Source organism: Phyllostomus discolor, chromosome 7, assembly GCF_004126475.2.
Source record: "Phyllostomus discolor isolate MPI-MPIP mPhyDis1 chromosome 7, mPhyDis1.pri.v3, whole genome shotgun sequence".
NCBI classification, from domain to species: Eukaryota; Metazoa; Chordata; class Mammalia; order Chiroptera; family Phyllostomidae; genus Phyllostomus; species Phyllostomus discolor.
The window spans coordinates 120,608,127-120,621,755 of record NC_040909.2 but is presented as its reverse complement, the minus strand read 5'-3'; the positions used below and the strand labels follow the sequence as shown (position 1 = coordinate 120,621,755).

At 33.6% G+C, this 13,629-nt stretch overlaps 1 protein-coding gene across 1 annotated transcript in view; it reads left to right on the top strand.

The window, feature by feature from the left end:
• Positions 1-13,629, top strand: part of CSMD3 (CUB and Sushi multiple domains 3) — an 893,237-nt gene that overhangs the window by 768,771 nt on the left and 110,837 nt on the right. The window contains 3 exon segments of the mRNA XM_028533680.2: positions 263-367; positions 11,971-12,089; positions 13,405-13,474. Coding sequence (XP_028389481.1) covers positions 263-367; positions 11,971-12,089; positions 13,405-13,474 — 294 coding nt within the window.

The window sequence follows — 13,629 nt, the reverse complement described above, 5'->3', positions numbered from 1 at the left end:
AACATTTACTACTTCAACTTTTACCAGCTCTCTTTGCTCCTATTTTTAAGGAGCAATCTAAAGTGATCTCAAAGACCTGCCCCCTTGGAGATAATCAGGAACAATAAAATGGGAGAAATATTTGTACTACAAATTTATTGAAAAAAATTAACAAATACATCTTTTCAGTGATAACCTATGGGCTGATTGTAGTTAACTTACTTAGTTTTATTGTGATTTTTGTTGTATGAACATTGACCTGCCTTTTCGATTACCTTTTCAGGAACCACGATACCTCACCTTCTGAACAGCACGTCTAACAATCTGTATCTAAATTTCCAGTCGGACATCAGTGTGTCTGCTGCAGGATTTCATCTTGAGTACACAGGTAAAAATAATAGTGTGGGCTATTGAGGGAAGTTAAAGACAATTGTATTAAATTTTAAATATCATTTTTACGAACATAGAAATTAACTGGAATTTGTCAAAAGAGAACATTCGACTTACTTTTTTAAAGACTTTGATGTGTTCCTTGAATTCAGTTACAAATCTGTGTGTATGAAGTCCTGATGTTCATCAGAATTTACAAGTTCTTTTTTAATTTTAAGAACACTGAACATGAAATCTATGCCCTTAGCAAAATGTTTAAGTGCACAGAGCAGTAGAATTCACTATAGGCACAAATACAGCAGATCTCTCAGACTTTCTCATCTTGCATAACTTAAACTTTATTCTTGGTGCACGGCAGCTTCCCACTTCTTCTTCCCCTCGGCCCCTGGAACCAGCATTGCACTCACTGCTTCTGAGAGTTCACCTTTTTGGTGTTCCGCGTATAAATGAGAGAGTGCACTGTTTGTTTCCTCTGTCGGACTTATTTACTTAGCATAATGTTCTCGAGGTCCTTCCATGTTGTTGCAAAAGTCAGGATATCCTTTTTTCCCATGGTTCGAATAATGTTCATATGTATATATATGGATAATATTTATATATAGTGTCTGTCATTTACATATGAATGTTATACATATGTAGAGATAAATAACACATCTTCATTTCTTCATGTGTGGACAGAGGCCACTTAGATTATTTCCACATCTTAGGTATTGTAAATAATGCTTCAATGAATACACAGTACCAATATATTTTTGAGATCCTGATTTTATTTCTTTTGGATATATAACCAGAAGTAGTACTACTGGATTATATGACACTTCTATTTTTTAATTTTGGGGGGCACCTTTATTGTGATTGTGCTGGGTTACATCCTCATCAGGAGAGCACATGCGTTCCCTTTTTGTCGCATCCTCACCATACTCGTTGCTTCTTACTGTTTTGTAATGTTAATAGATTACAAGTCAAAACATATTTATTCGTTTATTCTTCATTCAACCAATACATTTTTGAAACACCTACTAAATATCACATACTATGCTCAGCATGGGAAATGCGAAGATAAATATGTCACAGTATCTTTTTTGGTGAGATCTCAGTGTAGAAGAGACAAAGAAATAAAGCAAAATCCAGTGTTCTGAATATAGGAATAGAGATATTTATGGTAGAGTGCATAAAAGCAACATGTAATCAGCTTCATTTATGAAGTTCAGGAAATATTTCAAATAGGAGGTGACACTTTGGCTGTTCTTAATGAAAAAGTAGGAATTTTACATTTTGACAAGAGTGGATATTTTCAGCATGAAAACTTCAGGTTCTGACAGTGCTGTGATATATGAGGCCAGACCCCTCCAAAAACCAGAATTTATTTATAAAAAATTATGTATTTATTATTTAACTGTATAACTATTGTTTAACTATTTTCTTACACGTTTAACTGTAGTCACCGTCAGCACACTTTCCATTTGATGCGATGCACCTAGCAAGGTTTTTCTTTTCCACTACCCCAGTTTTTGAGCTGTCAATTTCGATGCCTTTGAGGGCTTCTGTCATTTTTTTTTTCACCTCTTCCACATCAGCAAAGAGTTTCCCTTCGAGGATTTTTTTTATATCCAGGGAAACAAACAAAAAAAAAAGTATCTCGGCATGTGATCAGGTGAACAAGGAGCATGGGGCATGGAGATCGTACCATTTTTGGTCAAAAACTTCTGAACGCTTGGCACACTGTGGGCAAGTCCACTTGTAAATCACACCTCATGAAAAGGGCAAACATGCTGAAAGAGTCTTTCAAAAATATTCACTGAAGCTGAGTGCAGCCTCTCACAACAATGCCAGCTGGTACACTGATACAGATGGGTTCCAGAACACTCACCTGGCAGGGAAGCCTGTGTTACAAGGGTCCCACCCTCCAGAAGATAAGTCCAGATTCAGTGGGCTCCCCCTTTGTATGGCTTGTTAGGAGGATTGCAACTAGTTCAGTAGGGCTAAGCTAGGGTTTATGGCAGCACAAGGAACTAATGTTTATATAGGTAGGACAACTCCTGAAAGTTATAGGATGTCATGATCAGAAATTTAACCTTTTTGTAAGTGATGCAGTTAAAAGCAGCACATATTATGATATTTATTCATAATCACAAATAAATTACAACATTTTTAAAGCCCCTTGTATATGACTTTTACATTTCTACAATGTTTTCTTAAATGCCAGGAAGGTCCTTTATTGGTATATGGTAGATAATATAAGAACATTAAGATTTAATGGGATATGTTATCCAATGATCTATAGTATTTTTCAAACTGTTCTTTTGGTTAGAAACTGTTAATGACATTCAATAAATGCAGGAAATTGAGCCATATCCTAGTTATCAAATATTAGGTGTTAGTATACATAGTAGCTTGTCTTTTAGATGCAGAACTGAGGGTTTACTTTTAAGGAAATGAAATTATTTTGGATTTAAATCTTGCAATTTTTGGTCTTAAAAAATATAATCTGCTGGCAGAAAAGGCATACTCTAAATATAATTTATGCATCTTTAATCATGATTTTTAATTTAGGAAGTCAAGCACCTACCTGTGTCAAGGGAAGTCTGATTAGAGCTGTAGGGGGAGTGGGCTATGAATGAGATACACCTCTGTCCTAATCAAGGTTAACCTGATTATGTCCAACGTGGATTTCTGTCTATATTTGTGATTATTTATCCAACTATAAAATAACAGTTATTTCTATAAAATGAGCAGTGAAGAAGGAATGCTGATACTTCCTAAATTACTTATCCATTTTAAACTCAAGAAATGCGGGAAAGAACTCCCCGTTGCTAATGAATAAGCATAAGAACAAATGGTGTATTGAAGTATTTGTGTGCAGTTGCTTTAAATAAGACCAACAACACTCCTAGTGGTCTGAAGGCTACTCACAGGGAATGGCATTTAATTTGTTAGCTTTTAATTCACATAAACTTGCGAACTCAAGTACATGTTCGCAAAATCATACTTTGTATTCAAACTGATCCCCAGATACTTCCTAAGAATCATTAGATGTATGGATTCTCCACCCAAGAGGAAAATGAACAGAAAACTAAGCACCATATTTAGATGACACGAGAATATTAATTGTATTTTTCAGAAACCAGAATGTGGAATGTTATCAGAAAATGATGAGATGATCACCAGACTTTTTAAACATTGTATTGAGGGCCCAAAACTAAGACATTGAAATATTTTCTGTTTCCTTTCAATTATAATGAAATTCTGAAAAACTTTCTGGGTTGAAGTAAATATAATTTAAAAATACCAGTATTACAAAAATTCTGTGGAATTATATTAAGACACGAATGTTTATCAAATTGAAACAAAGAAGTGAAAATATTCTCCACGTATAAAAAGACCTTTCCGGAGGGAGCAATTAAATAGTTACAACTTAGTAATATCGTCACATAAAAATACTCCAGTTGCATGTGCTGTTTTTAACAGAGTGAATTTAAACTGAAATAGGAACTATACACAAAAACTGAAGAAGTGTAGAGAAATAGTTGAAGAATAGAGTTACAGAGCCTGGAAAAAGAGGGGCAAGTAAGAGGGACAGAGAAAGAGCGGAGAAGAAAGAAAAAATGATAGATTTAATGAAACCAGTGCCAGAGGATACCTAATATTCTTTAAATTAATTAGAAGGGTTTTGGACTATTCTTCATGTTTTCAAATCCATTGTCTAATTAGCATTGATATTAACATAATACTTGCAAAATAATAAGTGAAAGGGAATGGGGGGAGGTTAAACACAGCTTTACAAATTAACATAACTTCTGCTCTAGTCTCTAAGGTCAGATTTATGAAACAAGCTGTGGCAGCACTTTTGGCTGCTTTGTTAATAACAGAGTGAAAAGCAGGTACCTGCCGTGAATTTGGGGGACAAACACTGTGTTAGAGCAGCTGTGGTTTGGGTGGAGTGTCCCGTGGGGCCAATGCAAAAGCATCACTCAATGCCCCAGAGAACACTGTTTCAAGGAACTCCAGAGACGACGCCAAAGTCTAGTGGCTTTTTTGCAAATACTCCATCTAATTTTCAGAAAGAAAATCATCATTTCTGTCAAGTTTCAAAATAGTAATTTCCCTTAGTGGACAAACATCAATTTTGTTCTAATGCAAGAATCTGTTCTCTGATGGAGGCAGGTTATGTTAAGTAGACATACACTTTTTAAAGAACTTTATATATGGAGATGCCCCTGAAGTCACTGGCTGAGATATGAGAACACAATAGCCTCTACAAGAGAAAATTGTATATTTTAATGACTATAAAAACGGCTAAAAGAAAACAAAAGTTAAACCCTTGCTGTCATGCTAAGTAAAAGTGTCATGCTTAAGCAGTTGTGTTCTGGACAAAATAATTGTGTGCATTTTAAATACAACAGTTATATTTACTTTTCTCCATGGAGAATACCTATTTCACTGCACATCTTTGGTATTTCATTTGTGACAGTCTCTAAGATAAAAGTTCTGCCCATGGGGTAACATAAGGAAGGAATCACAACGGGTAAATAACAGTCTCATAATCACACTCTGAATACCAGCAACAGATGCAGAAGACATTAAGGTTTGCTATAAAAAGGATAGATTTCATGTGGTTTTCTAAAACCAAGAAAGTAAACACTATATTCCTAAAGGAGTATTTTAAATAGTAAAGGTTGCAGGAAACATGGCATGTGTCCTGTCGTAGGAAAGGAAATTTGGCTGAGATTCCTTCCAGAGAGTAAGGTTTTCAGGAAAAAAAATACAAAAAGCTAGATTATTTGATGGCACAGTTACTAGATAGATATGCTTTGCTTTTTATTTGCTTAAAAAGTAAGTGCTAGCGAAGAGACTGATTTTTATCTATAATGCTCTTTTGAATTTGAGATCATAACATTTTAACTTGGGATACCTGATTATTATTATTAATAATATGAAACAAATCTGATGTTTCTTCTGACCGATCTATTCTCCACATGCCTTGGGAGGCACAGGAACACATAAGGCAAATATACCGTAGTTCCAGAGTTGAGAGGATACATTTCTCTCTGCTCAATAAAAAGAAGCTGAAACATTAGTTAATAGTCTGCTTAGTATTTTGCTTTGTTCTAACTTGAGTTATCAAAAATTGACATGAAGCTACATCACTCTTTTTGTTGAGAAAGTGTACTGATTTGGTAGTTATGTGAATAGATGTAGCTCCTCTGAGTTTATAGATTATTTCCAATATTTTTTACTGTAAAGTATAAAATTTCTCTATCCCCTAATCTATGAGGTGGTGGGAATCAATTTTTAAAATGCTAATTCATATGTTTTTTTGTCTTTAAATACATGTGATGCTGGTTGTAACTACATGTCTTAATCTAGCATAAATCTATTTGTTGTAGGGAAAATGCCCCTTGTACATGGAATGCCATTAAATATATCAATTGTTAGTAGGCTTTCATGAAGTGAATTTGTAATTTCTAGTCTCTCTGCCCCTGTGATTCTGGTAAAGGTTCATTATTGATAATTTTGAAATAACTATTTGATTGTTATATGCATATAAAAGTTTCTTCACATTTCCTTAAATTTTTTGACACACATTTGAATCTCAATAATGGAAATTCCTAGAAGTAAAGTAGAATATATATAAATCAATGAACAATTTTGGGATTTGAATTTATAACATGTTTATACTTTAAAAGGGGAAAATACAGGCAGTAGTGTTGTTTGGGAATGTAGGGGTGGTCAGAGGTCTCAGGGTGCAGTCTCTGAGGAAGCCAAAGGCAGGACTTAGTGTTACCAGATTGAAGGCATGCGTTTGCCTGGGCGCAGCAAAGACCAATCAAATGCAAACAGGAGTTTGCTGCCAAGGAAGTAAGCATTTCTTTTGTAGGAAGTGGTACCACACCCAGAGTCACAGGTGAGCTTGTGCTCAAAGACCTGGCTCCCCTGGCTTCCTGGGGATGAGCTGGGTGGTGGGCTCTCCTGATTGGCTGGGGTCTGGGTGGGGTCCTTGTGTCAGGTCCTGATGTCTGCTATGGCATTGTTCTGTTCTGTCTGGTTTCACGAGGGTGTGGTTCCTAGGGTCATTCTGCTTTCTTCCGCCTGGGGTTGAAACACAACTGAAGTCCCGATGTTATCTTTAGATTGACGGATACTCTTTTTCTGTGGTCAACAGACCTGAGGCTTTGTTCCTAAAATAGTTTGATGCTGACCAGAACCTCCTGTCCTGAGGGCTTATGAGTTAAGGAAGGGAGTGGAATGGATGTGCAGAAAGGAGAAAGAGCCACGTTAAAGAAAAGCGTTTCTGTATAGCTACATTACCATAATGAATACATTGTTAATTTGGCTGTAAATCCCGAATTTTCCCTCCATTACCTACAAAAGGAAAATACAACTCCCTATATTGGCTAAGATTAAAAGACTGTTTACAATCTATATCCTGCCTTCCTTTTCAGCTTCATTTCTTGCTGCCTTTCCCCAAATTCTACATTATGTTTTCAGGAAAAACACTTCTCTCTTCCATAAAGGAAGGAAAAATCACACAGAATTCCACGCCATTTTGTTTGAAAGTATATCATACTTACCTTCTCCCCTACTGTCATAAATCAGTAAAACATGTAAGTTTTTAGTGCTCTGTTAATTTATTCCTTGTTAAATATTTAGTCAAACAAAGAACAACCTTCATTTAGAGTGATTATTCTACTATACTGCAATCATCTTTTAAACTAACCTCTCTCCTGGCCCGAAATGGGTTCCTGTAGATCAGAACATGGCTATATTGCTAATCGATCTTAGCATATCCAGCATCTAGCATGATACAGATATACAATAGGTGCTCAATAATTGCTTATGTAATTGCCTATTTACCAGAATGAATGGTACCTTCATGTCAGATTTCATTAAACATTTTATCATTTAATTTAGCATTATTCTGTAGGCTAAAATTTTTTAAGTGGTATCTATTATTGAATATCCAACTAGTTATCCACAGTAGTGCTAAATTAAATTTTAACTAAGGTAAACATAAATAAAGTAAGAAAATGTTAAGTATCAAGATAAATATGAATGAAGCCTGTGCCACATGTTCCTAAATCACCAGTGCCCATAGGGGATTAATAAATGTCAGAATCGTTCCTTCTAAAAAAGCTTATCCACAAACAGCCAAGTTACTTGTTACCAAATAGGTATTTGTATAGTTGATTTATGAATTCCAAAGGTACATTTTACCAGAAAAAAAGTCCGCCTGCTTACTATTGTAGTTTTCTTCATTTTCACACTAGACCAGGGGTGTCAAAAACTCATTTTCACTGGGGGCCACATCAGCCTTGCAGTTGCCTTCAAAGGGTCGAATGTAATTTCAACTCCTTAACAGTTGAAGAGTAGTTACATTTATACAGTCCTAAAACTATTTTGGCCCTTGGAAGACAACCTCAAGGCTGATGTGGCCCCCAGTAAAAATGAGTTTCACCCCCCCGCACTAGACCAATGCATATTGAATTCATACTTTGATCACCACCGACTTCTATGTGATTCTCAACCTGTTACCTTAAAATGATAAGTGTGGAATTCCAAATGATAATTCTAGTACATTAAAATACCCTCAAAGGTGCCATAAACATAGAAATAATAGTTCTTTGTTTTGTACCCATTGTTTAGAGAAATTTTAAACGAAGACATGCAATACATTTAAAAAGCAAGATCTTCACTCTCAGTGAATACCACCTCTTGCGCAGAGACACAATTCAATTTCTGTTTCTTTCTCACATGTACGCAAACCCCATGTTTTTCGTCTTCATCTTCAATACATGGGTTGTCAAGTAAAATTTATGAAGGAGTGTTTCCTTTTACAGAACAATGTTACCGAGAGTCTTAGCAGTAATACGCTTTCTTCTTCCTGTCTCCCTCTCTCAATGCATTAAAGCCTCCTTAAAATCATCATTAAATACTAGGAAATAATATACATGTAATTATATAATCAGAATTACCTGATATAAATCATATGATTAACAACATTTTCTACTCCAGATTGATTCCTTTCTAAACAGAATTGGAGAGAATTATATGCGGTTATAAATAAATGTTAGAGTGAAGAACTGAGGTTTTGATGTTTCAGTCAGTGTAATTGCCTACAGTAATTTGACACCAGGCTTAACTCTGCAGCTTCTGATAGGGATTTGTCCCTGGATTTGTTTGTTTGTTTTCAGCTACAACAGCACATTAATTGACCCAATTCCCATGAAAGCAAAATTCAGTCAAAGAGCATCTTTGATTGCAAAGGGCCCAATTTTATAAAATTTACACTTGTGAAGCTGAAAATGATAATATTTTGATTGCCATGGTTAAGTATGAACGAATCCTTTGCAATATTTTTAAATATATTTTATTAATTATGTTATTACAGTTGCCCCATTTCCCCCTTCACTCCCCTTCACCCTGTACACCCTCTCCCACCCACTTCCCCCCCTTTAGTTCATGTCCATGTGTCATAAGTTCTTTAGCTTCTGCATTTCTCATACTATTCTTACCCTCCCCCTGTCTATTTTCTCCCTACCATCTATGCTACTTATTCTCTGTACCTTTTCCTCCTCTCTCCTCCTCCCACTCCCCTGTTGCTAACACTCCATTTGATCTCCATTTCTGTGGTTCTGTTCCTGTTCTAGTTGTTTACTTAGTTTCTTTTGGTTTTGCTTTAGGTGTGGTTGTTAATTGTGAGTTTGCTGTCCTTTTACTATACATGTTTTACAAAACTTCTTTTTCTTTGTTCATTCCTATAAATAATAACTTATTGGTTTGTTCACTTCAAAAGAAATGAAAAATAATTCTTAAATGAGACAGTTTAAAATTACTTTTAATATTCAGAGGTGTAAGTAAAACATGTTTATAACATATGAACTGCACTATTGTCAAGTATTTCAATTTTATTTCCTCTAGTACACATAAAAAAGATGCAAAAAAATGAGAGACCATTATATGACTTGTCTTGCATCTCTAATCAACTCGTCATCTTAATTTCTTCCCTGAAATAATTTTATTCAACAGGTTAGCTGGTCCAACTCAACAGCTTTTAGAAAAATAGAAGGAAGTATGTTTTCACGCCTGCAAATTCTCAGCTAGTACTAATTTATCCAATAGATAAGAGATTTTATTACTTACAAAAATAATTTATGTTCATCACAGAAATTTTAGAAATGCAGAAAAATACAAGTCACAAAAATCTCATAGTCAAGAATAATCATTGCTAACATTTGCCATATATCCTTTTGTTCATTTTTCTCTGATTATATACGTATCAGAATATTTAACTTACACATTGCTATTACATAGTTCGTAAGAGTTCATATCACCTCATAAAGTTAAAACTCTCCCATAACTATTTTATTCTGCATTATGCAATAACCTTTCATAAAAGCGAGGCTCACAATATCTATGTCATCATTGGCTCAGTTTTATTTATCCTCCTCCCAGAGGAGGAAATCGACACATCTGGTTATCAGTAGTTTTCCAGGTATATGTTATTAAATGGAGAACTTGATAGAAAGGGAAAGAAATGAACACGTACAGAATTTGGCCTGCTCTTCTCAGGCCACATTTTTCTTAAAAAAATGTAAGTTTTCTATTTTATAAGAATGACTGTGAGAATGACCTTAATGGGGAAGAGTAATAAATGCCCTGTTCAGGAGCCCCAATAAACCAAAGGAAAGTAAAATAGTATCGACAAGACACATGTCTTTATCATAATTTACTTTTTTCTTGTATTCAGTAATTCCTGAAAAGGGCTCTATGAAATCAGATGCATGTAATGTGTAAGGCCCAATAATATGTATTAAATGAGATTAAAATCATTCCAAGTTTTTGTGTCTTCTTGGATCTCACAATGTAGTTGGGGGAGTGAGACTTTATCCCTTAAAATTTTAAAAGTAGGTCACAGTTTAATGGTAACATCTTTTCTACGTCCATAAATTCAAGATTACTAAAAGAAAGAAAGAAAGAAAGAAAGAAAGAAAGAAAGAAAGAAAGAAAGAAAGAAAGAAAGAAAGAAAGAAAGAAAGGAAAGAAGGAAGGAAGGAAGGAAGGAAGGAAGGAAGGAAGGAAGGAAGGAAGGAAGGAAGGAAGGAAGGAAGGAAGGAAAATAGAACATTATATATGTTTAGAGACCTAGCTAATTGAGGTACTGGACACTGGGATTCCATTCCACAGATTTTCAGTACTGCCTCAAATGCAGTTCCAAATGAACAATTAGCTCCTCCTCTTTCTGCCTTATTTCCTGATCTAATCATAACTATCAAGTTACTGCCATTCTGCTCTTTCCTATCCTTAAATGCCGCCTAATTAGGCATGACTTTCAGCTACTCTGACTATTCATTGTAGTATTAAATAGAGAAAGTATATTCCATTTGCAGACATAGAAATTTGTGTTTATTAAAAAGTAATTACAGTAAGAATTACTTTCTTTTTTATAGTATTTATTCATCCATACACCCAGTGGTTACTGAATGCTTCTTTAAGATGATGCTGTGCTTTGAGCTGCCCTCATGAAGCTTCTGTTCTGAGAGAGAAGATCAGTCTTGAAAATAAATCACATAATTATTTACTCACTATTATTTTATGTTCAGTGCCACAGAGGAAATGTAGAAGTTGGTGCTGTGAGAGAATCTATCAGTGGGAAATCAAGTGGTCGAGAAGTGAACTAATATATGAAATATTGTCATGCTTTAGAATTTTGTTTAAATGCATTTCTATGAAATGAATATATATATAATTTTGGAGTGATGATTGCTTAAAATGTGAATAAAAATATAATAAAGATTGTTTTTATTGAAGATAAAAAGATTTTAATAATATATAATACAAACAATGTTTTAAAAATATTTTGGCCAAAAACATTAAACAAAGTTTTAAGTCTTAAATGAATTATTTAAGAAAATCTTTTACATGTTATATACTCTTATTCTTTAGTGTTGAAAATAAATTACTATAAAATAATGAAAGTGTTTTTGAATTATATCATTATCTTCTCAGAAATAACTGATCTCATGTATTACACAACACTTTTAGGTCTCAGTGAGATACTTGTTTCTCTCCTTTCTGATTATAGTTTGTTGGGAAAACAAATCTTACTTATAATTACATTTTTAAAATTTTACATGTAATAAATATATTAAACTATACCTCATTAAACCCCACTCTTTATGCAGGAAGAAGAAATCAGGTGATAAGGATGAAGTAACAAATAATTTTTAGTCATTTTAATAAGAAAATTTTATGAATACTTTGTTCTCACAATACATTATTACTTTTATTTATGGATTTAATTTTCAGGAATTTTTGTTTTTGTCTTACAGTAGAAGACACATAGTCTGGGAGTTAAAAGAAAATTTAATTATAATCACAGAGCTATTTAATAGTACCATAAAAATTCAAAAAATTATGGGGGGAGTTCCAAAGCACATTGCTCTTAACATCTACAGTTAAATCTTGTTCACAGAATATTCTTAATGTCTCAATGCAACATCTGGTTTTAATGATGCAGATATTCAGTTTTGCTACTTTAATGGGCATGATTTAAGCATTCATTATTTGAAGGTTACTTATATTTTCATTACATATTCCTAGCAATCGGTTTGGACTCCTGTCCTGAACCACAAACTCCCAGCAGTGGAATTAAAATTGGAGACAGATACATGGTTGGCGATGTAGTGTCCTTTCAGTGTGATCAAGGCTACTCTCTTCAGGTGAGTTTATTTTAAGATCACAGTTCTGATTTTCATTGCCCTTTCAGAATATTTCGACAAACCAATGAAAGTAATCCTCAAGTTTTAAAACAATGTGGATATTGGTCCTCCTAATTTAGCCTGAAGTTAAATGACATTTAATTTTTCATTAAAATATGTGTATGAGAGAAATTGCTGGAATGAACTAAATTTGTGTTGATTGCAAGTAATTTAAAGTGATTTTTTAAGCAAAATCGATTCTTCACTTTTCTCTCTTCACACAGGGTGTGACGACTGAACTCCTGGTTCTTTAGAATTTGAAAATAAAAATGAATTACTACTTAAAGCATTAAACTAAATTTCCATGTTAATAAGTTCCCCAAATTAGTGAAAATTAACCATACATATACTTTGCTAAGGGAATGGATTTGTAATGTGTATTCATACTTTTTATATTTATATTGACCGTGTGTTGTAGGTGTTTTAAGGGTCTCAAAATTATGGTCTCATAAGAAATCTCTCTAAAGTTTAGACATATTACAAAATTAAGAGAAAAATTGATGCACAAACTATTTCACATGTTAAGTAAGTAAATTTCGTAGAGGGAGCTAATTTAAAGATTAATAATTTATAGTCTTTATAGTTGTATTTCAAATGATTAATTCTAGAAGGGCAATCAGATATTTCTGGACTTTCTATATCAATTTAAAATTTAATATACCTTAACTGACTTGTTTTAATATTTTATGAAAGGATTTCATAATTATTTAACCTATCTCACCTTGAATATTGTAGCAATTTATTATAAACCACCACATATGGCCCTTTCACTTCTGTAATCATTGCAATATCTTACTAGAATGTTTTGATTAAAAATGTTAAAATATAGTTTGTAAAAAAGTATTTCCTGATTGATTTTTTTTTAGAGAGACATAGGAAGGAATGGGGGAGAGACAGTGAAACATCAATTTGTTGTTCCACTTATTTATGAATTCCTGGGTTGCTCCTTATATGTGCCCTGACTGGGGATCAGACCTGGGACCTTACCATATAGGAAAGACACTCTAACCAACTGAGCTGTCTGGCCAGGACCTAAAATGCAATTCTAATATGATATGGAGTCTTAATTTTTCTATCTCAACTTTATTTTTTTTTACACTTTGTCACAAGTATATATAATTACCTTTCTTATTCTAACTAATACTAAGATTTATAGTAAAAGTTAAAAAATATAAAGATGACAATGTATATTTAAGCTTGTTTTCATAATAATCATTCACTATGCTTTGTTTAACTTTTAACAGGTGTACTAACCTGCATTGTCTTGTCTATATAGGGTCATTCTCACATAACATGTATGCCTGGACCTGTAAGAAGATGGAATTACCCAATTCCAATTTGTTTGGGTAAGTTAAAGAACTATAAATCATTTAGAAGTTTTATCAAATTTTAACATTACACTCTGTGTATGATATTGTTTAAATATATGGTTTGCCTTTTGTTAGGTTTTATGGAAATGATACTTTGATATAAATGTTATATATCTTTTTTGTTTTAAACT